The 26,588-nt window shown below is 43.9% G+C and overlaps 1 protein-coding gene across 2 annotated transcripts in view; it reads right to left on the bottom strand.

Moving 5' to 3' along the window:
- The window catches only part of MAML2 (mastermind like transcriptional coactivator 2), a 402,210-nt gene that overhangs the window by 122,977 nt on the left and 252,645 nt on the right, over window positions 1-26,588 (bottom strand). For both annotated transcript variants that reach the window (XM_086338915.1, XM_086338916.1), the window contains exon 2: window positions 7,425-8,957. In XM_086338915.1, coding sequence (XP_086195041.1) covers window positions 7,425-8,957 — 1,533 coding nt within the window. The remainder of the gene's footprint in view (window positions 1-7,424; window positions 8,958-26,588) is intronic.

Here is a 26,588-nt window from a genome sequence, read left to right as displayed (position 1 = left end):
CTAAATATTTATGTGGTCTTTTGTTTCAAACCTAGAACTTATTGTAAACACCTTCTGAATCTCAAGTCTTTGTGCCTGACTTTAATTAACCATTAATAGGAACATTTACTGATTGGTGCGCAGGCTAAATGGGTTTTGGCTTCCTTTTGATTTCACAAGAAGAATCCACACCACCCCCCTCTACCGAACTGATAAGAACTGACATCTGATTAGAAAAGGCAAAACTAATTAGAACTGGTGCAAAGGGGATTGTTTGAGTCACTTACATTAATGCACATTACAGTTAAATATCTGTCAGACTTTCCATTAACCCTTTTGCATTTCCATCTCCAGGATCAAATCTATTTCTTAACCTCATACCCTCTTTTTCCCTAGTTAGAAACTTGGCATTCAACAGGCTAAATTACCACTAATGCTTTAAATGCATAGCTCTTATGGACTGATGTAAGCAATGGACAAAGACCTTGAAATGAGAATAATAGAAGCCATTCCCCTAACGATGGATTTAAACCCTATGTATTATGATTCCAAGGCCAACATACCCTTCTGGTTACTGTGTTTATTTCTTTATGGAGGGAATCAAGAGTTAATTGTTGCTTTATACCAATTCACTTTATTGTGATCCAAGCTATTGCATAGTAGGATGATAAAGTGAAATAGAAATGAAAGTGGAATATCCAGCAGAGTTCTAGTCTATAAAAGGTTAAAATAACATGCTCAAAGTTGAACTTGAAAACTTGGGGAAAAGCCCAGATGATTTGGGCTCAGTTACTACATAAAGTGGATGAGGATGAGATAGTAGGTGTACCCAATGGGAACCCAATAGTATTAGGGAAAGATGTCTCCTTCTGATTAAAAACTAGCTGAGGAGAGGAAGCATGCCTTCCGGATTTTTAGATGAATGCAATGAGGGTTCTCTGGATCAGTTAAGCTTTTAGTTTTCAATTCCAGACACACTGTAGGTTCTCAATAAATTTTCATCATATGAATGAATGAATACATGCAAAATTATGGTTTCACCCTCTTGTAAAACTCTGTGACCCCGAACAGTTTCTCAAATCTTGACGGATCATGTTAAAGGAAAAAGAGAGTGGTTAAATTTTCTTTATCAGTTCAAAAATCTAACAAAGCCTTTGGATTTTTTGCTTTGCAAACTAAATCACATACCATTCCCTTGGGTTTTTCCCATTTTTATCAGGGATCAGAGGTACCAGTAAGCCCGGCAACAAATCAGCCTAGCAACAGAAGCAGGAGTAAGTCCACAGTATGATGAAAATAGAGCAACTTGAAAACACTCTGTGATGTTTTAATTTTTAAAACTTAAAATATTTTATTTTCCCCCTTACTACATCACACCTTCGTTTTTTTCTCAGTTGTAGTGTCAGTAGATAGCACTGATAGAGTAGGTACTCAACAACTTTTTTTGAATGAATGGATGCAGCTATTGCTAGAGTGAAGAATAGAGCTGTACTCAATTTAGCTGAGAATCTTTAGTTCTTGGCTCCAGGTTGGGCAAACAGGAGACTAGAGATCTATACATTGGGATAAGGCAACTGCAACAAAACTGGCTTACATTTTGCCTGATTTAGAAAGCACTGAGAATGTAGACAACGGTGAAATGTCACAGATACCATAAATAAAGACCCTGTTAGCACAACTCAGACCACCTATAGCTATTTCCTTAGGCAGCATGGTATTTATCAGTAGGCTTAAAATCAGATGAGTTACTGACTAACTCTGAGAAAGTTACTTAACCTCTCTAAGCCTCAGTGTCCTCATTTACTGATATTAAAAAGAAAGATTAATAATATCTACCATTTGGATGGTGAACGACAGGGAAGCCTGGAGTGCTGCAGTCCATGGGGTCACAATGAGTCAGACACGACTGAGTGACTAAACAACAACCATTTGGATGATTTATATATGGCACAGAGTTGGTACTCTTGTTAAAATAAACCAATGAACACCAACAGAACCCAAGCAAAATCTCTTCTGCTAATTTTGCCGGTCAAGAGTTTTCAGTACAAATTACATTAACGTGTGTGTCTGGAAATTTACTTTGGATCCTGGCCTTAGCACTAGTTTCATGGGGCATCAAAAACAAATTTTGCTTCCTTTGTAAACATAAATGATGAACTATCAAAGATAAAATGAAAATATAAAAATAATGCTCCTCGCCTGCCATGGGCAACATTTGTACCAGCTCTTTTTCCTTTTGCCAGCCTAACCCAGCCAAGGTAAGTCATAATGGAAATCATCAAATGGTTGAGGGTCATTTGTGATGACCACCTAGACTCATCTCCCAAGTCTCTATCCTAATTTCAACTCTAGATATCACTTGTGAAATTTCAAATTCACTCCTGGATTCTGAGTATACTGACTAATCTTGTTTCCCAGCATTTTTAGGATTTTGGCTAGGTTCTGTCTTTGGCCTTTCATGCTCCTGACTTTCCCTCACCTGATTCTGGCCCCTAAAACCAAACCCTGGCACTAGCCTAATTGACTGACACTTTAACCCTCTATCCCCCAGCAAAGGGGTGAATTGAATGGTATATTGTTGCAGAACTCTGAATTCATATTTTCCTACTGGAAAAGGCATTCCCAATTGATTGAAGGTTCTATTTCTTCTCTGGAACTTTCTCTGGGCAATTATACGGATTCAGAAGCATTGTCAGTACATGAGAGCTGCAGTTAAGTGCTCATTCCTCCAACCTCAGCTAGGCCAAATGGGAAACAATCTTTTGAGTGTTCATCTTTAAGATTAGCTACACCCAAGATTAACCTAAAGATGAGGGGAGGAGAACACTGCTTGATTTATGTCAATGGTTGATATATAGAGTACTGAAGGATAAACTTGGCTAGGTAGAGAGAGTGGGTTGAGGTTCTTAATATATGATCGAAGAACTTGGCTTTAAACTAAAAAGGAAATGTACAAATTTATGTTTTGGTCATAACAAACCATCCATTCACTGGCTGCCTTCCCTCTCAGAATTTTTAGAGATGGGAAAATTCTAAACCAAATATAGAATCCACTCGAGTTTCATGGCTCTAATGTTAGAAAAAAAAAAAATCACGCTTTCAAGTGTCTGATTATATAGCTCTGAAAAAGACCGTATTCTAGTTGAAGAGGTTAAGGCTTTGAATTGAACTCTCATGAGCCCTGGTCAACCAATAATTCTCTTACACCTTAAAGCAAGTATTCAGTGACTTGAAGATAAATCAGAACTGCATGCACTACACCCCTCTCCTGCCCTCTCCCATAACCTTCCAATAGGAAAAAGAAGAAAATTATAGCCAGGGGGGATTTCCATTTGCCAAGCCCCAAACATCAGCAAGACAGAGTTGCTGAAGACATTTTGTGAAACACCAAATACCATTTGTTCTCCCAGCCTCCAGGGAATGGATTACTTAAAACCACTCCAGGTGTGGAACGATAAAAATGTCTCCAACAATTCGATTATGCTGCATCCAACTCTTGGATGTCATTCACATCTCGGAGAACAGGGTACCCAATAAAGAGAGAAGGACATATGAACCCCTCAATTTCAGCCTCTGCCTGAGCATGCAGCCCTGTGTGGGTTCAGAGTTCTGAGGGTGAAGAGAAGGTCATCTTTGCCTAGCCTATTGGGTAAATTCTAAACAAATGATCAACAAATTCAATCTACTATTTTGTAGCAGAGAGCCAGGCTTTCCACCATTCCCAAAGCTAGAGTGTCCCAATTAGCATATTTCATTAGTAAATCTTCCTGTGTTTGACACAAAGTGAGTATGACAAGCAGAAAAAAAATAATCCATGACTACTATTTTTGTTCAGGATTCTTTAGTTGATAAACATAAGAACTGCTTAATTTCCAATCCCTGCTTGCCCATAACTTTGGTCATGAGTATCAGAGATTTGGCTAATCTGAAATGAGAACACAGATCTCTACTCTCTGCTATGAATGGCAGAGTTAAAACTACCCTCTTTGAGCTGAGAATACTTAGCAACATACTGGATGAGACAATAAAAATGGAAAAACCTAGAAATATGTACATCCAAGCGAAAATCACTTCTCAAAATGATCATCTTCAGCAACTCATTTACTTTCTTTATCTTCAGAGAAAGTTCACAAAGAAAATTTGAAATGCAGTTCCATCATACTGTAGTTATTCTTTGTTTTTTTGACCCAAAGCAGCAATACTCAGTTTGACTGTTTTCAAAAATAACCCTGACAAGATGAATATTACTATAGTAATAATAATCTCCTTGATGTGCTAAAAGCTCTGAAGACAATCCCTGGGAAAAAACTCTGCAACTGTATCGAACAACAGCACCATGATTAGAATGGACCCAAGCCCTCTAAAAGTGAATGCTTTCAAGAGGGTGACATTTATTTGACTACAGAGCTGTGATATAGAGAAGGCAATGGCACCCCACTCCAGTACTCTTGCCTGGAAAATCCCAAGGATGGAGGAGCCTGGTGGGCTGCAGTCCATGGGGTTGCTAAGAGTCGGACACAACTGAGCGACTTCACTTTCCCGCACTGGAGAAGGAAATGGCAACCCACCCCAGTGTTCTTGCCTGGAGAATCCCAGGGGCAGGAGAGCCTGGTGGGCTGCCATCTATGGGGTTGCACAGAGTCGGACACGACTGAAGTGACTTAGCAGCAGTGATACACTTGCTCACAACTCAGACACAGGACACTTCAGTCATACTTCATCGAAGTCATCCTTCATTGAGTCGGAAGGGACAATACAGTTCAATTGATACGGCTGAGATTAGGCTTTGAATGGAGAGCCATTGCCACCAGCCAATGTCACCACCATTTCTGCTACCTGAGGTCCTTCTTGAAGATGAAAATTATCTTGGCATTGTAAGTGTCCCATGCACCAGGAAAAGTAAAAAATTATCTAACACACTGGAAGATGCTTGTCAGTTTGTCCATTAGCACCCATTGGGGTGCTTGGGCCCTGGGGAGCCAGGGTGGAGGCCAAGCGATCAGAAATGTGGTGGACAGTTGTTGACATGAGCAATGGAGGCGGAAACAGGACAGAGGATGCTGGAGGTGGCAGGAAGGCTCCCAAAGAAGGGCTGATGGGGCACCAAAGAGCTATATTTCCTGTTGCACATTGTTTATTTTGGTTAAGCTTCGTAATGCTCATTCTCAGGAAGATCAAAGGTCACACAGATATTGTTTGATTTTTTTCTTTAAGAACGCTGAAGGTAATTCAAGATGAGACTTTATTACCCCCTAAACTTAATTTGCTATGTAGATTATGTAAATATAGCTCAGTATTATACGAAATATTTCTTTTGAGAATTTCACAATGATGTACAAACTCATTTCCAAGCATATCCTACTTGTGAGTGGTACAGCCTCATGGCTGAAAGTACAGCCTTCAAAGTAGACCATTAGAATCATGCCTCTGCTACTTGTTATCTGTGTAACTTTGGAAAACTTACTTAACTTCTCTGAGCTTCAGCTGCCTCATTTGTAACATGAGAATAATGGTAATTACTTTATATGAGTAAAATGAGATACTAGTAAGGGAGACAGAAGTCATGTCAGTTATAAGTAGTCAATAAATCATGACTCAGTAATATCTCATTATTTATTATTTCCACTTTTACAGTCAGAAGTCCAGGCCCAGGAAATGTAAATCACTACCCACTCACCATAGTGCTAGACAGAACTAAGGTTAGTTCTCTTTTATTCCTTTAGTATTGCTTATGTTAAAATCTGAGACTGACTCCAAGGGATCTCCTGCATAAAAGTAATGCTTGCTAAAAATATTTTGATATCATATAAGGCCTTTTCCATGATAAGCACAGTAATAGCCAACTTTATTCTAGATGCTGGCCTGAGAAAGATATCACTTATTCTCCCCAAATCCTAGGATATACATTACCACCCTCATTTACAGGTGAGAAAACTAAGGCTTACAGAGGTTCACTAGTTTGCTTGAGGTTCATACAGCTAGAATATCCGAGTAAGAATTTAAACCCAGATTCAGTCACAGCAAAATGGCTACACATAATATTAGAAAGTAATTCCACAATACTGTTTGTTTTCAAATGATCCCAAAATTACCCATGTTAAAAATGGAACTTTGTAAAATATACACAGCATTCTACTCTGAGTCCATTCTTCACAATCTACGATAGAAAAACACACTTTGTAGGCGGTTAAAAACTGAGAGCTGTACTTGGGACACAGCTCTTGAATCCTGGTTGGGTCTGGTTTTCTCCTGGCATATATCTAGGGCGAAGGTTAGCTTGGCCACGGTCTGTGCTGCTGGTGGCATTCTTTTCTGGGCAGCAGCCACACAAACTACTCGAGGAATATGACTGGAATTAGGCTCTGTGCCGTCACACTGTCCTGACATATTGTTTTGACATGTCACATGCTGTCTGTGCTTGGACACTAACAGAGACCTGTCAAATTACATGCACAAAGCAACATTCAGTCTCCCTTCCTGCCTTCCTGCCTTCCTGCCTTCCTTCCTCCCTTCACTTATTCCAGGAAGGATTTTTTTTCCTTTCAAATTCTCTGGGGAGCAGCTCTGATTCACCAGTGTATGCTCTGGAGACAGAGCTATCTCCTCATAGGATTCCTATTTGGGGCAGAATAAGACCTCCGCTTTATGTTAACTGCAGGATACAAGGTAACCACAGATTTTTTTTTTTTTTTTTTTCTGTTTGTAGTCATGACAATTTCACCCTTTAACACTTAACTCACACTTGACTTTCTCCAGCAATCTTCCCTGATGTCCCCCTGCTCGGTAAATACCCAGCCTTCGTGCTCCATATCATTATCCTTTCCACTCAGTATTAAAATGATTGTTTTTAAAGCCTGTCGCCCTCTCCAGACTGAACTTGCAGACAGAGAACACGTCTTACTTGAGATGGGTACTCAAGCCTTATGCACGAGTATGGAGTTACAGCCGGATCTACTATGATGGGCTGGACATTTAGACACTTCAGTGGGTTGGTGTGGGTGGATATTCGCCATTCAACACTCTTAATATCACGTCTGGCCTTATTTCAGTACTCAGCATAATCGCAACATCATGCACATGGCAGGTACTCAGGACATGCATGTCGACTTAGTGACTGATTTATCGACTGAACGAATAGGCACCAGGCATGGGCATTATCAGAAGATTACTGACAACCGGACATGTCACGAAAGGCACCGATCCTCAGGCAACATTCTTAACAAGCAAGAGCAGACCCCAGAGACAGAGCCGCTCTACAAGGAAGATGCTCTTGCCACCGGACGCCTCAAGGGAACCCTCAGGAGGTCTTCAGAGGCATCTGTCAGGACCACTGCTGTCTTTGGGGTCTTGATTCTGTCCTGACACAAGCACAATGGTAACCAGAGCATGGTGACTGAGCTCCGTGGTGTCTGGGGACTCTGGGTGGGGAGGACCGCGGCCCTTACCTGTCTGTGCTGCTGGGAGACTTGGTACCCCAGTCCCGTGATAGGCTGATTCTGCATCTTCTGCAGGAGGATCTTTTGCTGCAGTGGTAACGGAGCCCTCAGCAAGGGCTGGTTCGAGAGAGGCTGGGTGGGTTGGGCCGCTGGCTGCTGCGCTTGTGGCTGCTGCTGCTGCTGCTGCTGTGGCTGCGGCTGCTGCTGCTGTTGTGGTTGCTGCTGTTGTTGTGGCTGCTGCTGCTGCTGTTGTGGTTGAACCGTGATGGAGCTCTGCTGCGGCTGCTGCTGGGTGTAATGCAAGAGTGAAGGCTTGCTCTGGGAAGGCAACACGGAAGGCATCTGCTGGTTGGCTTGATCCGAGTTAAAATGGAACAAAGGCTTGGTGCTGCCATGCCGGGGCTCCATGGCCGGGTGCGGGTTGTTCAGAAAGCTCCGGCTGAGGTCCTGTGGCTTGGGCTGCAGGAGCACGTCCAGCGGCCCTCCCTGGGCCGAGGGGCTGGCCTTGAACAGGTAGTTTGCCATGACCTTCGACTGGTTGCCGCCGCCCGTGACCCCCGGCATGGGGGTGCTCTGGGGGCTGAACGGCTGCTGGCCGAAAGAGGGGCTAGGGATTTTCTCCTGCCCGAAGGGGCCTGGGGAGGGCCCTGCCGAGGAGGGCAAGGCTGGCCAGCTAGTGGGCTGGTGCTGCTGCTGTTGCTGGTGCATCCGGACATGCTGCTGCCGGTTGGCAGCAATCTGTTTGAGCTGCTGGGCGTGGGATACTTCCTGCCAGCTGGGCAGGGCCCGGGCCGCTCCGGTGGCTGGCGGGGGCTGCGCCTGGCTCTGGGGGACTGAAGGGATCGGGGATGAAGCAGAGAGGCCTGAACTGGCCATGGAGAATGCGGGTCCCGCGGATGAGGGCCTCAACTGCGGGGAGCCCGAAGGGCCCTGGGTCAGGCCAGGGGAGTATTCGCTTTTGATCACCGTCTTCTCTAGGGGCAAGGATGGTCGGGGAGTGCTCCTCTGGCTCTGCTGACCCAGGTCGATGTTAAACGGGTCATCCTGCTTTATGGTGGCATTGATCATGTTCTCCAGCTCAAGGTCACTCATGGGAGGCACAGATATGTTGGTCAGTTCGTTAAACAGCTCCTGTAGCTCGGGATCCATCAGCTGCTCCCCGGGATCATCTCCGTACCTGTTAGAGAAAATATTCTCCTGGGTCACTTGACCATCCACGTGCTTGCTGCAAGAGAGCGTCTCTCCAGGTTCCTTCTTCACTTCCTTTAAGCCCATGTTGAACAGACCATTTCCAGGAGAGTGTGTAGGAGGGGGCGGCAGCGCAGCAGTCTTTCTCAAGGGTACTTGGCTCATGGGCAAGGTCCCCGACATCATCTGACTTTGTCCATTATTTACTGGGAGGCCCCCTGGTCCTGCAGCGAGATTTTCGCCGACACGGATTCTTTTGATATCAAGGAACGAGTTGTCGACGAAGCCATTGGGCCTCTTGCTGTTGGCAGGAGACAGGTTAACGATCTGTTTTCTTTTCAAGGAACCCTGGAGCTGAAAGACAGATGGGGAATAGAAAAAAAACAGAGCATGAGATATTAATCCAGATATGCGTGTAGTCAAAAGAGACAGAATATTTGAATGTTCTTTCATTTACACATGTGCAGGATGAATTCAAAAAAGAAAAGCACAAATGCAGCCCAGTCTGGAAGATAAGGAAACTTAACAGTAGCACAGACAGAACAAAATGTTTCTGGAGGAGTAGGTCAATGAAAGGTGGGAGGTCACAGAGGTTCCCATGATTGGTACCCTGGTCAGTGGATGAAGAATCCATCACATGTCATCGGGAGTTATTGATAATACCTATGGTTAATCACCAGAGTGGTGCTATTTTTTGCAACAGGCCAAACTATTCCAATGCATGCACACACAACCCACACAGACGCAGGCCACTGGACTGAGCATAATTTTGACCAAGATGGGAAACAGCACAGAGTCTAAAGCTAAAACCCAATTTTCAGTTTCTTTTGCAGAGATTCAATCCCTTCACCACTCTTATCCTCTAAGTGAGTAGGTAGAATGTTTGCCTTGTCTAAGGAGACATTCCCTCTGTTGTTTAATTAGTTTTCTTCCTATGATTCTGCGGCTTTGCATTCAAACCCCTGTAGCAACACTGTGTGGGTGCATGGAATCTACGGTATTATCACTTATCATCTGAGACCCTCTAAGCACAGATTTTCCTGGGGATTCATTTTTCATGTGGCCTGTCTCTAAGACTTTTAGCCAAAACCGAGGTGTAGAGAGGCAGTACTACATGATGGTTAAGTACTCAGGCTCTGGAACTGGTTAAGGTGAGCTCAGATTCCAATCTGTCACTGAGCTCTCGACTTCTCCAAGCCTCAATTTCCTTACCTGGAAAATGGGCACAATAGCACTTAACTCAGAAAGTCACGAGACACTGGTTATCTAATTTTACATATGGTATTGTATATGTTTCAATGCTACTCTCTCCACTTGTCCTCCCCTCTCCTCCCCACTCTGTGTCCACAAGCTTGTACAGGGAACTCAAATCCAGTGCTCTGTGACAACCCAGAGGGGTGGGATGGGGTGGGAGGTGGGAGGGAGGTTTACAAGGGAGGGGACATACGTATACCTATGGCTGATTCAAATTGGTGTACGGCAGAAACCAACAGAATAGTGCAAAGCAATTATCCTCCCATTTAAAATAAATAAATTTAAACAAAAACCAAAACAATTACAAAAAAAGAAAGACATAAGACATGCAAACATTTAGCACAGGGCTTACCAAAATAAGAACTCGATAGAGTAAGTATATTTTATAAAAAATATGGCTTATTATATTCTCAAAGAGGAGCATCTCTCTAAACAGCAACAAAATATTAAAGGACTTCAGTCACTTATTCAGTGATTAGACTGTATTCCATTAACTTCAGAGATTATATAGAGAGATTTAAGAACCATACAGTCACACCAGTAAATTAATAAGAAACATAAAACATACACCATTGATCTTGAGATGCTTGTTGCTTTGCCTCTAAAGCGGGAGGCTACATGTAGGAAAATGTGGCTTTCCCAGTGCAGTTGAACCATGTCAATTATTTATGTTTGCTCAGGATAACCAGAAATTACCTGAGGCAGAAGGACATTTCCCAGATACAAAATTCTGTCACTTCTCCCGTTCTCCCTTTTCTCTTACCATCACTCCCCCACTGTCCTGAAGATTTCCAGGTAACTTAATTAGAAAGTGAAATTAATATAGCTGAGCACCTATTACTTTGGCCACCTGATGCGAAGAGCTGACTCATTTGAAAAGACCCCAATGCTGGGAAAGATTGAAGCGGGGAGGAGAAGGGGATGACAGAGGATGAGATGGTTGGATGGCATCACTTACTGGATGGACATGAATCTGAGTAAACTCCAGGAGTTGGTGATGGACCGGGAGGCCTGGTGTGCTGTAGTCCATGGGGTCGCAGAGTTGGACGTGACTGAGCGACTGAACTGAACTGGGTATTTCAAAAGCGTGTGTCATTTCCACTATTTGATGCTAGAGTCAGCTTGTTTAGGGGTAGGATTTGCCTTGTGTAAGAGGGAGGGGGCAGTGAGTACACAGACATCCTGAATTTCTGGTCACATGATGAGGAACCGGAGAACGGCGGGGATACGGTCTAGGACTGAATGTGAACAATATGTTTCTTGTCATGTAGTTCAACAATACCTGTTTCATTAACCCATTACCTGTGGTTTTGCCCCCTCATAAGTGTATATAATCACGGTGGATGTACCATGTTGGTATAACCAGTGTTAATTTTTTACCATTGCTAATGAGTAATCAGGAAAAGGAACCTGACCCAAGCTGGGCTAATCATTCCTTCCAGGAAGATTTTGAAATTGGAGAAAGTGAAACTAGGCTCTTTTTGGGTGGCTGCATGGTCATTTATGGGCTTCCCTTATGGCTCAAATGGTAAAGAAACTGCCTGCAATGTGGGAGAGCCAGGTTAGATCCCTGGGTTGGGGAGATCCCCTGGAGGAGGACATGGTAACCCACTCCAGTATTCTTGTCTGGAGAATTCCATGGACAGAGGAGCCTGGCAGGCTACAGTTCATGGGGTCACAAAGAGTTGAACATGGTTGAGCAACTAACACTCTTAACACACAGTCATTTATAAAACTGTGTGAAGTGTTGTATCATTAAACCAACCAGAGCCACAGAGGAAGAAAGTCTGTAGAAAGAGAATGATGTAGAGAGAAAGGACACAAATTTTGAGAGCATCTGAGGGCCTGATTTCAAGGCCACCTCTACCACTCTCCTTGTTTTCCTCGATACACTGTGGAATCTTTATAATAAAGTCTCCTTTTTCCTTAAGCTAACATGAGTTGGGCTTCTGTTACTTTCAGCCAAGAGCCCAAACTAATAAGTCCCATGAGATCTAACATTTGGTGATGAGCAGTTTGCAACAAAGGGTAGGGAGCTCTTTGTCCCTGGTTGTGGAGCTCTTATTTTATAAGAGACGACATCTTTGCTGTCTCTCCATGTTCCCTGACTCCCAGGGTCATCTCTCCCCGATCGAGGCCAACATTACCACAGGACACTGTCAGTCATCAGAACATTTGGCGCCCACTGAACGTGGTCACTGTCCCCAGGGGGTCAGAAGGAGCACACACCGCAGAGTCAGCCACACTGCCTCAAAAGTGGCCATGCTGATTTATTTCAGCATAAGTTACATTTTGAAGGTTTTTTTTTTTTTTTTTTCCCCACGTTGAGTAAAGAACAAACAAAGGAAAACATTCTTTTTCCAGGTTTGGGTTATTGCCTTTGATTTATTTTCCACTGCTTTGAAAAAACCTGTTCATCCAGATTCTCCTACTGCTCAGGCCACTCCCTGGGCAGCTCAGTACATACCCTGGGAAGCAGCTCCAGCACTTTCTCTAAGTTACCAGGATTGGAGAGGCAGTGATAGAATTAGCGGTGGTAGTAGCAGCAGTAATATAATAACAACAACAACAAAGTCATTTATTGAGGGCTGGTGTGCATGGGCTTAGCATATTAATTATGCTAAATTAAATCTCATTTAATTATCACAAACAACTCTAAGAATCCTTGCAACAACAACTCTGTAAGGTTGATACTGTTTCTACCCTCTCCCCTCCCTTTTACTGGTGACCCAGTTGAGGTTGGGAAACTGAATAACTCTTCAGTTCAGTTCAGTTCAGTCGCTCAGTCATGTCCAACTTTTTGCGACCCCATGAATTGCAGCACGCCAGGCCTCCCTATCCATCATCAGCTCCCAGAGTTCACTCAGACTCACATCCATCAAATCAGTGATGCCATCCAGCCATCTCATCCTCTGTCGTCCCCTTCTCCTCCTGCCCCCAATCCCTCCCAGCATCAGAGTCTTTTCCAATGAGTCAACTCTCCGCATGAGGTGGCCAAAGTACTGGAGTTTCAGCTTTAGCATCATTCCTTCCAAAGAACACCCAGGACTGATCTCCTTCAGAATGGACTGGTTGGATCTCCTTGCAGTCCAAGGGATTCTCAAGAGTCTTCTCCAACACCACAGTTCAAAAGCATCAATTCTTAGGTGCTCAGCTTTCTTCACAGTCCAACTCTCACATCCATACATGACTACTGGAAAAACCATAGCCTTGACTAGATGGACCTTTGTTAGGGTCACACACAAATACTAAGCAATAAAGCCTAGAATCAAACCAAGCATTCCCATCATAGAGCCTGTGCTGGGTAGTAAATGGTACCCAGGCCCTGAAGAGGGAAGTGGTGCCCACACACAGGTATTGAGGACACTGGCCCAGGGTCTAGTCCTGATTCAGGCATTAATTTGTTTTGCTATTTTAGGTAGCAAATTTTCTCTTCTATGGACCATAGTTCCCTCCTTTATAAATAAGGTTATCTCTGAGAATGCTTTCCCAACTGAACCCAGAATTGTGTTTTTAGGCACATGTAACATGGTGTAAGGAGAAGGCAATGGCACCCCACTCCAGTACTCTTGCCTGGAAAATCCCATGGATGGAGGAGCCTGGAAGGCTGCAGTCCATGGGGTCGCTGAGGGTCAGACACGACTGAGCGACTTCCCTTTCACTTTTCACTTTCATGCATTGGAGAAGGAAATGGCAACCCACTCCAGTGTTCTTGCCTGGAGAATCCCAGGGATGGGGGAGCCTGGTGGGCTGCCGTCTATGGGGTCGCACAGAATCGGACACAACTGAAGTGACTTAGCAGTAGCAGTAACATGGTGTAAGGTCTCCACCAAGCATAGCTGGATGGATGACTTAAGCTGGGGAATAGAAGTCTTCCCCAGTGACATGTAGAAGACATTTCTATGGATAAAGAGATTCCACTAGGACTTTATCAGGCATGACCCTTAACCAAGAGAATTGGGAGATAGTCTATGTCCTGCCTTGTAGAAGCTTCTCATCACAGTTATGTCATCAAGGCCCAATGAATGCATAGAGGTGGCGGCACAATACAATCTCAGGGATTCTCAAAGTTCAGTCTTTGGTCTGAAATATTTTCTTTGTTGGACTAAAATGCCTCTATCAGATATCTGGCTTGGAATGATGACATAGAGTCTCAAAAAGCTCTGTGACAAAATGCAAATATTCTAGGAGTAGAGAAGGATCACAGAGAGTCATATCATGAAGAAATAGTAAGAAATAGTTTGTTCAAAAAATTCAGTGCCGCCTCATCAGGCCAGGAATGGTCCTAAGGGAATGAGACTCAATCAGAAGAGTGAAGACATTGGTTTACATTGAGAAAGATGGTGGCTGGACTAAGGAACTTGCGAGCTCCAACAGTGTAGACCTTCAGGTGGCTGGGAAGATGGGGGCGGGGGGAGGTAGAGGCAGGGTATATCCTGAAGGCCAGAGAGGCCAGACAATTTTCAGAAAGCAGTTACCAGTGTTGAGAAGGTAGAGGAAAGAAGTTCCAAAACAAATCTGTCAGTCAGGATGATGCACCCCTTAAACCCTGGGTAGGTCCAAGGCCAAGGGACGACAATAGTCTTAGGGACCCATGAAAATAATTTAAGATGGAAGACAAATTGAACTTTTAGGTTGAGAAAATGTTTTAATACATAATACGTTGTGTTGTCTTAAGTTGTGTCCAACTCTTTAAGACCCCATGAACTGCAACCCGCCAGGCTCCTCTGGAATTCTCCAGGCAAGAATACTGGAGTAGGATGCAATGCCCTCCTCCAGGGGGTCTTCCTGACCCAGGGATCAAACCCATGTCTCTTGCATCTCCTTCACTGGCAGGCGGGTTCTTTACCACTGCACCACCTGGGAAGCCTTAGTAAAATCTTTATCTTAATGTTAACACAGTTATAAAATATCATTTTTAAGATTTTTATAAGGAAGAAGGGCCTTCGAAAGCAAGACTGTCCAAGGCCCCCCAGAGGCGCTCCCCTGAGAACTACCGCATTCTGAATGTTTATTTCAAGGCAGATGCTCTTCAAAGAAGAGTTGTGTAGAGTCCCATGTAATCGTCTCCCAGCTTTCTGCACATGTGTTCTGATCTTCGTCTTAGAAGTGAAGAAACGGCCACTCCTAACTTTAAGATCACGTAGCGAATAATATGGAGGCGGGTGGCCAACCTGGTCTGGTTCCAAATTCCTCCTCCTTAATCAGTAACTAGACTGTTCACTTTTCCTTTCGGCCTTTCATTCGCCACATGCCAACCTTGTTCTCAACGCTGGGCACGCAGAGAGCCAGGACAAAGGGGTGATAGAACGGAGACGCATGGCAGGCACAGGGCACGGGTAAGGGCATTTGGGGCTCAGAGGGATGGACACGACAGAGAACGGTGTCGTCACTGGTTGGAGGTTTACAGTGAAAGCTCAGAACATCGCCCTCGAGGCTCCGACAGAAGGAAGGGAGGAGACAAAGGGTCACTCGGTCAGTCAGAAAGATTTACTGAGCATGCAGAGAGGGTTCTGAACCATCCCCTATCCAGTGATCTCTGGCAAGAGAGAAAATACGCAGATGACGAAGCTTGTGGCAGCATGTAAAGGCATCGAGCGAATGCTACATTCCAACGTTTATATTTTTCTAGGTGGACTGAGAGGCACGTTTTTGTTTTGCACAATAAACCTGCACCCCAAAATTACTATGTTTGATGTGTGAGATGATGCATACAATCTCCCCCTTTCACTAGCCATCCAAGGAAGGGACTTCTTTTGGAAAGGATTTCAACGCAGCAAGTCTTGTCTGGTTTGCATGCAGAACTCACCCTACTTCCATTTGCTGAGATCCAGTAGCCTGTTCCCTTTCACTCTCATCCTTGTTCTGACTCTTCTACTTGAACACCTCGATGCTATTTGAGGCCTGCGGTCTCTACCGGGCCTGCCTGCCTGAGACACGGTGGCCTGCCTGCCCTGAGGGCTTCGGATGGAGGTGCCGAGAAGCAAATGGCCAAGAAAAAACTAAAGGTGGAATGGGGGCTGCAGGCCCCTGATAAACTCGCCTTTTTGAACAGCTGTGTTCTTCTCTTTCAAAGGACTCGAAACATAAACTTCCTGGAGGGATTTAAGAATGCCATGATTGCACAATCCTCGGGTTTCTGTTTCTTTCCCTGCCCCCATCCCTTTCCACAAAATAAATGCATTCTTTGTCTCCTGTGCTGCCCTGGAAACAGGGAATACGCTACACAAAGGTAACAATTCAGTCCATAGGTCACAATTTTTTTTTCCTTAAGTAGATTTCTGTCTTTTTCAACAAGAAATAAATGTGAGAACTAAATTTACCACTGCCTAGGTCCTTATGTGGGTATCTTGGTGCCATCACCGGTAAACTTTGCTCAGGCCATTTTACTCATGGCTGATGAGATATAGGGTTGAGGGTAGATAACATGAGAAGGGGGCTTCCCTCATAGCTCAGTTGGTAAAGAATCTGCCCGCAATGCGGGATTCCCGGGTTCAATTCCTGGGTTGGGAAGATCTCCTGGAGAAGAAAATGGCAAGCCACTCCAGTATTCTTGCCTGGTAAACCCCATGGACAGAGGAGCCTGGCGGGCTACAGTCCATGGGGTTGTAAGAGTTGGACAAGACTTAGTGACTAAACCACCACCACCATCATGAGATCCACCTCCACCCCAATAATTTATGACTCTTGATTTGATTCTTGAAGCAAAAATGTTTGAGATCCTGAAACAGTCAGTTCTAGCTCATCCCAGTACTTGAAGGTAAGACTGGTTCTTCCCTGGCTCTCCTGCCCCTACAAAAATGAGATAGGGTTTTAAAGCCTTCTGCTGAAGACATCAAAAAGCTCCTAGCTTCTCCTTTAGTGCTTTCCTGTATTGCGAGGTACTGTTTTATGTCCATATAGTAATTAGATTTGCCCAGCTAGATTTCAAGCTCTTTGAGTGCAGACACGGTGTCTTATGGCTTCCCAGGTGGCACCCATGATAAAGAACCTGGCTGCCTATGCAGGAGATCTAAGAGACACGGGTTCTATCCCTGGGTTGGGAAGATTCCCCTGGAGGAGGGCATAGCACCCCCCCAGTATTCCTGCCTGGAGAATCCCATGGACAGAGGAGCCTGACAGCCCACAGACCCTACAGGGTCGCAAAGAGTCGGACACGACTGAAGTGACTTAGCACTCGCACACATTTGACTGGTTCCTTTTAGTCCTAACCACAGCGCTGGGAATATTGCAGGTGTTCAAAGAGTAGTTTGTTGGATGATCTCAGTACTTGGGAAGTTGGACCCTTCTAACTGCTGAGCAGTAAAACAATGGTAAGAAGGCTGTGGTAATTATTTTATTAACCAATTCACAAGCAATTTAGTGGTTCCACTAGAGTTGTGCTTTAGCAATCACTTGCCTCTGAACCCTGAAGTCCAGGAATAAGAAGCCCTGAGAACCAGAACAGTGTTATCATCCACATAAACCAAATGTGAAGGGGCGTGTGAAGCTTCATGATGGATTCCACGGGGTGCTGAGCCTCCTGAGTGGATGCCAAAGCTTGCATGTAATTCTTGACTCCTTCTTGACTCCCTGCCCCATGTGAATGAAACCACTGCTGCTCAAAGAAGTTGGGCATGCTTCCTATATGATTTTCAGGAATTTCCATTTTTACTCCTTCAGAATAAAGCTTTTTTTGGGGGGGGGGTGAGGTGGAAGGTGTCAGAGAAGGCATGTTAGATCTCTATGGAAAAGTTATTCCGTAACTTTGTTCCCTTAGGTCTGGACTCTAAGAAATGTGACTACTTAAGTCAATAAAACAGTTTTGTTTCTTTTTAATGAAACCAAAGATAAACTTTTCTGTAGATACCAGAGAAGTGCAAATTCAGGATCTTTGTAGAGAAAACAAGTCAACACAGTGTGCTTCTAAAGATGGTAAATGCCAAAGAGTCCCACATTCAAAACTTCTTTAATGCTTCTCCCTCCCCTTGTATTGTCATGGCTACTTATAAAAGAGTAACCAGAAGAGCTGGAGATTTCCTCAGAAACACACTCCTCATTACAGGGCAGAGGAAAGGTGTTTCATTATGGCATTTTTCAGTTTGCACACTTCTATCCCTTGTCCTTGGAGAATGTTCCAAGTTTATCATCAATTCATAAAACATTCACAGAGGGAAGAGAGATGAGAAATAGGTTCTCTGAGGCAACTCAGAGATGTAGATGTCTCGTTTTTTTTTTTTCCCTTTAATTGAAATATAGTTGATTTACAATGCTGTATTAGTTTTAGGTATACAGCAAAGTGATTCAATTATGCATACATATGTATCTATTCTTTTGCAGATCCTTCCCATTATGGGTTATTGCAAGATGCTGAATGTTGTTTCCTGTGCTATACAGTAGCTCTTTGTTATTTACCTCTTTTATATTCAGTATTGTGTATATGTTAATTCCAAACTCCTAATTTATCCCTCTCCTCTTTCCTTTTGGTAGTCATGAATTTATTTCTATGTCTATGAGTTTATTTCTGCTTTGTAAATAAGTTTATTTGTATTATTTTTTTCAGATTCCACATATAAGTGATATATGATATGTCAGACATCCTGTTTTATCTAGGTGAATAGGAGGCTGTGCGATCTCAAAAGAGGATGAATTCAGCTGCTAGTGAGCCTGGGATACGAAGGCTGCTCCCCTCCTAATCACTGAGCATGAACCAGGCACTTCTCTCACTGTAGGATGGGAGTTTAGGACGATCAGGGACCTTGTAAGAAAGCACCAGCAGTGCTCCCAGCTCAGGACAGCACTCCATCACTGGTGGCTCTTTTCCAGGAGAAAAGACAGAACTTGAGTCTGAGCCTGTGAGATGCTTCCTGCTGTCCTGACTGTTACATGCCAGGCATATGCTAGATAAAGGCAAACTGAAGGCAACAAGATCTTTTCCTCATGTGTAAAACAGCATTTGTTTACTCATCCATTCAACAGATATTTACTTAGCATTCAACATCTATTTACAAGTAGATGTTCTGTGAGGCTACGAGTGTCTTAGGGTTGTTATTTAGAGCACAAAGAGCCTGCAAAATTGGTCTTGGAACACAGTGCTCAATAAATGTGAGAGCTGATAAAACAAACAAATGAAAAGGAAGGTACTAGTCTGTCTGGAAATAAAATGGAAAGTAACAGTGCGATGTGATGGTTGCTCTGCAGAGGGGAGCATGGGATTACAGCTGTGGAGGGGAGTGGCCTTTGCTTGGAAAGATAGGAAGGAGTCCCTCTCCCTTCTAAGGAAATGCCCCCCGATATGCAAATAATTGTTGGACAACATTCTGCTATACTGCTAGTGACGGTGTCAACAAAACTTGTTGTCTAGCAAGAGGGGAATGTTGAAATGAAATTAGAAAGTTCAAGGTAGAAGTATTCTGCCATAAAGAAGGCTGAGAGCTGAAGAATTGATACTTTCGAACTGTGGTATTGGAGAAGACTCTTCAGAGTCCCTTGGACAGTAAGGAGATCAAACCAGTCCATCCTAAAGGAGATCAACCCTGAATATTCTTTGGAAGTACTGACAGTTAAGCTGAAGCTCCAATACCTTGGCACCCTGATGAGAAGAACGACTCATCTTCTTGGATGAAAAGACCCTGATGCTGGGGAAGATTGAAGGTGGGAGGAGAAGGGGACAGCAGAGGATGAGATGGTTGGATGGTATCACTGACTCGATGGACATGAGTTTGAGCAAGTTCCAGGAGACAGTGAAGGACAGGGAAGCCTGGCGTGCTGTAGTCCACGGGGTCGCAAAGAGTAGGACACAACTGAGCGACTGAACAACGAATTCTACCATATTGTCTACTAGCTTAAGCAGTGTCACTCCAGATCCACTCAGCGGTAACCAGTGTGACTGGTGACTATCTCCTTGGTCATTCTGACTAGTTGCTACAGTTGTCACAGAGCAGGGCCCTGCGGGGCCACCTTTCAGAGATGGATCCTCTGAGTTTGACAGAAAATGAACAGAAGGGTCTATAAAAGCCTGAAAAACCCAACCACTTTGTGCATGAAACACTTTAATCATGACTCATTTTTTGCCCAAAATATATTGAAGCAAAAACCAAAGCAAATGTTTTATCAAAATGTTGACAGTACCCTGGAAATCTCTAAATGTCCTCCTCAGCAGAATGTACAATGTATTAAGTACCATCAGTCAAGAGGCTACTCTCCTCCTCAGCTGGAGGGCCCACTCTGGAAGCTTTCACTCTAAGGGTCCGAGATCAAGGTCAGTGCATCTGCCCTGTGAGGGCCCCCGTTCTGGTCTCCCTCATGTTCTTTCTTCCTGCTTTAATGATTTTAGCACGATCTGTCTAATATTGTCTTTGGTCACTGATTCAGGTCTGCCTGTCTTTCCACTTCCTAGTGACTCCAATAAGTCCGTGGAAGAGACAGCGTTTGTCCATCTCATGTGCTCACACGAGCTCAGTCCAGCACTAGCTCCAACTCGCTGGTGGATGATTTGACTTACTGGGCAGCCAGCGATCTGGGAACACTCGATGAGCCAGTTTACGGGACGGCCATGAGCCTTTGCCATTGGCCGTGAGCCACGCTCCCTTCATAAACTATAGGACTGATTCTTGGCGGCTCTCTGACCAATGGTGGGGCTGCCGGGCGCTGGGCCGAGAAGTACTGGAGTGAGAGGAGAGGCACGGGTGTTCTCAGAGCGTGCTCTTCTTTCCTTATGCTGGTGGCAACTGGACTCATTCCAGAGCGCTTGCTGGTGTGAACGTCAGGAACACCCCCAGGTGGCAGAGAGCGAGCCCTCATACCATCCCAGAGCTGTCGGTTGATTCATTATTTGGGGATTAAACCTGGATACTGGAAAGCTCCCCCCTTTTTGTAAAATAATAATAATCATAAAACCCTCAGCAACTCCTAATTCCAGGAGGCGTTTCTCTCTTATCCTCAGTGGTTTGTCTGACTTTCGTAGCTACTAAGCTTCCCTATTCCCCTCAGTCTCCTTGTCTTCGACCACGGTCTTCCTCCTTCCCCAGGCCCCCTCTGCTTTAGGCACAGTGTTAGTTACCCACTTGCTGAGAATCTGACCCCACATTTTGCGTCTCCCCACATAACTGCCTCTATCCCCCACACGAATGCCATGATCCCAGTGTGCTCTCACAGCAAGGAGACGGATGTCCCTCTCACGCCTACGCTCCAGCCATATTGCTTTCTAACGATTTCCCCAAACATAAAAGGTGACTTCAGCTTCAGGTCTTCAGTGTGTAATGTTCTGGAACTCTCTATCCTCTCTACCTCTTTCCTTTCTTCCCATAGCTAGCTCCTTCTTTTCCTCCATGGTGACCCCAGCAGAGGTTTTCCATGAACATTGACCTAAAATACGCCCTCAGAGTTCTCTCCCATCTCAACCTCTTGATTGTTCCCTCTATAGTGCTTATTGCAATTCTGGAAGACTGGTGTTCATTTGGTTCCATTTTTTAAGTTCATCTCCCATGTTATAACGAGCCCCAGAGAGGGAGGCTTGGTGTCTTGGTGACCACTGTACTTCATGTCTGTCTTGTTGACCACTGAACTTCCTCTCTAGTGTAATGAAAACCAATAGGAGATAAAAAAAAATTGTTTAAAGTAAGTGAAAATGGCTAGAAGGAAACACTTCAAGATTCTGAAGTACTTTCTGGTTGGCAGGATGATGATTTTTCCCTCCCACTTTCTCACGTGTCTGTGTCTCCTAATTATTCTACATACAGCATCTATATTACCTATGGAATTAGGACTGAAGTGAACGTGTTATTCAGGAGGGCTGCCCTTGCTAAATAACCACCCTTAACGAGTACTTGGTAGGGCGCTTGCTTCTGATGGCAGGACGTCCCATCTCCCTGGGCCCCAAGCAGACTGGATCAGGGTGGCCATTTGATTCAAACTGAACCATGTTAATGATTATTTTAGTAATCGGAAATTGAAACAAGACCTTCTCAACAGTCTGTGCACTTGAAATGGGAGAGGCAGAGGGCTGCCCGTACAGGAATCATTCTCAGTTGTGGACAATGAGCGGCAGAGAAAGCAAGTCTATGGAGATTGGAGAATGAGACCGATGCCCGGGATAGTCAGGATGAGAGACCATGCAGAAAGAGAGGAGGAGGGGGAAGAAGTGGGGGAGAGACAGACGAGATTCCTGAAGCTTTCCAATTCCTGGTTCTAGCCCTTTGGGAGACTCGGTTGTATTTCCCATAGTTGAGATACCCTGTAACCTTCCAATAAATCTCCCCCCAGCCACACACCTACACCTTATCTTCCCCCTTTTGATACTTTAAGAGGCCCTCTGTTACTGACAACAAATGATTCTCAACTAAAACACAGATGTAATAAAACCAATAATTATGTTCCAGTTAGAGTTTTCATAAGGTAAATGCACTTTTTGTTTTTGATTGATTAACATTGAAAAGCTGAGCAGAGGCTAAATGCACACATTTACTTTGGTTTCTCTTTCAACTTTCCACGTGTGGTCATTAACCCAGCTCTTCCACAGCCTTTATGAAAGGCGAGCATTATGAATTAAGAATGAGGGCGGCCGTTCCATGACAACAGCATTCTAACAGGGTTCCCATTGTCTGCACAGAGCTCGACAGGGCCTAACCCAGGGGAGGTCCAGAGATGATATCTCCACCAATCCTCCCTTCAGTGCACAAGAACATCCTGAACATAAGACTTCCATCTGAATCATGTTTAGACAGCCCAGGTCTGCAACGTGTTAACTGGTTTGGATGTGATCACCTGGAGACAGAGGTGGGAGGGATGAGCAGACCTTTTAAGAGGTCCCTGCAATTTCAGGCTCATCTTTAACTCCATTACAAAGGAATGTTAAGCAGCATTTAGAAGGTAGTTTGGCAAAGTACCTGAAAGCACCTAACAGCTCCTTTGATGTTCTTGGCATTGAGGTCATCATTCTTTTGAAACTTTTGAAGAAATATTTTTTTTATAGCAACTGTATCTAAGTTCAATGCAGGGTGTTGATGTGTGTTTTCTCTGGTCTAATGTTAACCCGAGTAACTATGAACCATACAGAGAGATGTTCCTTTGGGGAGACCTCAGCTTTCACTCCAGCCTGTGTTTATTTTCACATCAAAGACACATCTAAGGGGAAACTGCTTAACCGGCTCTATGAAACATGAAGAGGTTTACAGAGATATTTGGTCATAATTGAGAAAAAAAAAAAACAAAAACCAAAACCTACACTTGAGATAATTTAAGCCTTTCATGCCCGGAAATGAGAATGCATAATGGGAGATAGAAAACTTCCTTTGCTTTCCAGGAAGGTCTGAATGCAGATTATTTTTTTTCAAGCAGGAATTAAAATCCCAGTATTTGCCATACATTCATGGGAAATGATTGTTGATGATTTAAATGACATGAAATGAGGGACAATAAAGCCTTTATAGTGTTTGCAGTTCAACTGCTCTTTGAAGCAATGTCCTATAGCAACACAATGGCCTCACTTTGATCTAACCTGCTCAGCCCAGTAATTACATGACTGAGATGAATTCTCCACCTGACAGGTTCCAATCCTTCATGTGTGGCCATATTCTTTGAAGAGGGAAAATAAACCCACCTAGATTGGAAAACAAAACTTTAAACAAGTCAAAATTGGGACTCAACAGTAATTCCCTGTGTCAGAGCAGTAGGCTAGGCAGAAAGCCTTTTCCCAGCTGATGAGAACCTCTGTTTCCTAGGATAGGCTTACATTCTTCTTGAAACTTATCTTTAAGCCGAAATATGTCACGCTTCCTTTCTGTGAATTCATTTCATGATAAATCAACACTCATCATTCTTAAAATAAATGACAGCAGAATGTACTAACCCGGGCCTTGAGTTGACTGCTAACTGACTGCTCCCTGATGGAAAAAAAACAACAACAACCCGTCCACCCCATTATGAATGGCCATGGGATAAATCAGACAAGTAAAAGAGCTCATTTTGCACCATTCTGCTAAGAAAACTGTTTACTGTCTTGCTTGAGTCTGCTTAAAATATTAAAAGCACAGTCTTAACTCAGAAAGCTCCTAATCCTCCAAAATATTGCTACTGTTTATTTCATTTGCCTTTTAGATACAACCCAGGACAGATTTAAACTGGGAAAGCTCACCAACTGTAACCTTGTAAATTGCTTTTAATCCAGGATGTCAGCAGGATTGATGCCTCTGGGACTTGAGCCCCTATCCCCAAACATACATTTCTTCCCTGTACCTGGCTCACGATTAATATCTTGTATCCACTAGTTGGATTTCTAGAGGATAAAATACTTCCTTATACATGACTGGTTCTCTGCATTTGTCATCTCTCCCCATATGCCATTTCAATCTCAAAGAGGGTCTTTCTTTTCAACCAGTGTATTTCTTTCACTGTCCTCAAATCCCAGACCAAAATGCACCCCTTCTCAGAGCCTAACTGCAATCACTGCTCTACTATTCTGGTCCCCAGTAAACTACTGTATCCATGATTTGCTTTCTTTGTGTTTTTAAGGCTTCTGGTTTATAACTATTATTATATCTTTCTCAGTGGCCCCAGACAGATTGTAAACACTGTTTTCTGTTTTCTAATGTCTTTTGAGGCAATAATACATTGTGGTGGTTAAAAGTCCAAGCTTCGACCTCAGAGATCTGGATTTAAGTCCTGTCTCTGTCAGATCCCCTGGAGGAGTAAATGGCAACCTACTCCAGTATTCTTGCCTAGAGAATTTCATGGACAGAGGAGCCTGGTGACCTACAGTCCATGGGGTCACAAAGAGTCAGACAACTGAGAAACGAACACACACTAACACTTATGTCCTCTATGAGAGTTCGAATAGCTTAATTAACCTCTCTGAGCCTCAATTTCCTTCTGTGTATAATGGATATAATAGTTCCAACTCAGTAGTTATGTGTATGTCCGACTCTTTGCAACCCCATGGACTGTAGCTCTCCAGGCTCCTCTGTCCATGGAATTCTCCAGGCAAGAATACTGGAGTAGATTGCCATTCCCTGCTCCAGGGGATCTTCTCAACCCAGGGATCAAACCTGGGTCTCCTGCATTACAGGCAGATTCTTTACTGTCTGAGCCATCAGGGAAGCCCAGCTCAGTGATAGTGAGCCTAGCTCACTAGTTAGAGTTAGTCTCAATGAGATAATGTCTGTAAACTCTGAATTCAAAATGTGACAAATAATTAAGTTTTAATAAACATCAGCTATTATCTTCATCTAGTTTTCTGGGTCTCAACAAAATCTGGATGAGTGTTCAGCACACAGCAAAAAAGAGGAGGAGCCAACAGCATTCACCAAGTGACCACTCAGTAGAAAGTACTTTTCATATATCATCTCACTGAATTCCAGCTTCCTGACTTGCTATCACTGTGACCACGGGCAAGTCACTTAACTTCTATACCTCAATTTCTCATCTGTAAAAGGTATATATAAAAATGATACTTACAAAGGTGATGCAAAGGTTAAATAAATTCATGTAGAGTGCTTAAAACAGCCCTGACATGCAGAAAATGACCAATAATACCAGCTGTTCTTATCATTACTATTAAATCCTTACTACCTTGAGAGGAGATATAAGGAAACTAATTTTATAGATGAGAAAAATAAGGCTACAAAAATTTAAGCCACTTGGCCAAGCTAATAACTGAACCAGATTTGCCTGACTGTGAAAATCCATGCTGTTTATGAAATGCATTCACTGGAGAAAATTTCCATTTCATGCTAGGGAGTTATTCCAGGGAAGCACTAGAGGAACAATGAGGTCCTCAGGTAACTGTCCATCGCAGGTAAGGGTAAGAATGAGGCAGGCCTGCAAGGTGGGTAAGAGGTAAGGCCACTGAGATGCAAGAGATGACCTGCCTGGCTTGCACAGCATGCAGAGAAAGATGAGCTTAATTGTGGACCCCATACATAGGCATCAAAGGGCTAAGCAGGGGAGTGACATGATCTGTAAGGTATTTTAGAAAAATACTCTACCAATCAAATATTTGTGAGTGGATTGGAGAAAGGAGAGCTTAAGCCAGCAGACCAGTGAGAATGTCTCAGCTCTCAGTAAGGGATGGTGAGAACTAGACTTGAGATAAGATGGTGGCAGTGTAAATGGAGGTGATGGGAAAGAACGTAGGAACCGGAACCAAGTGAACTGTGTGAGTAATTCCATGTGAGATATGTGGGAGATTCGAAAAGACAGAAATGTGACAGACGGAAAGGCCAAATCCAGATTCCTGGATTAGTGACTGAGTGGATGATGGGGTCATGTGTGAGAAAAAGACGGTAGGGAGAGGAGTACGTTTCATGATGGGGGTGGAGTGTCAGTCACTCAGTCGTATCTGACCCTTTGCGACCACATGGACTGTGGCCCGCCAGGCTCCTCTGTCCATGGGATTCTCCAGGCAAGAATACTGGAGTGGGTTGCCATGTCCTTCTCCAGGGTTCATGATGGAGGTGGGAGGCAAATAATGGGCCTAAGTTGGCACATGTTGGATTGGATATGTTGTAGGTCACGTGAGTGGAGATGTCTCCTTACTGATTAGATATTTGGGTCTGTAGATCAGGAGCAATCCTTTGGCTGCCTACAGAGTTTGGGTCAAAATGCATCTAAGCATCAGTCAAAGGAATGAACGAGGTTGTGAGTCCAAACAGAGTTTGAAGTGAGAAGAGAAGAGAGATGGGAATGGAGCTCTGGGGAGCACCAAAACTTAAGGATAGAGTGGTTTTGAGGAATGAGGTAGAGGAGATGAAGAGT

This window comes from Bos grunniens, chromosome 15 (assembly GCF_055505025.1).
Source record: "Bos grunniens cultivar Pamir isolate PY7600 chromosome 15, Bosgru_T2T1.0, whole genome shotgun sequence".
Taxonomy (NCBI): Eukaryota; Metazoa; Chordata; class Mammalia; order Artiodactyla; family Bovidae; genus Bos; species Bos grunniens.
The sequence above is the reverse complement of the archived record's forward strand: the minus strand, read 5'-3'. Positions and strand labels throughout refer to the sequence as shown.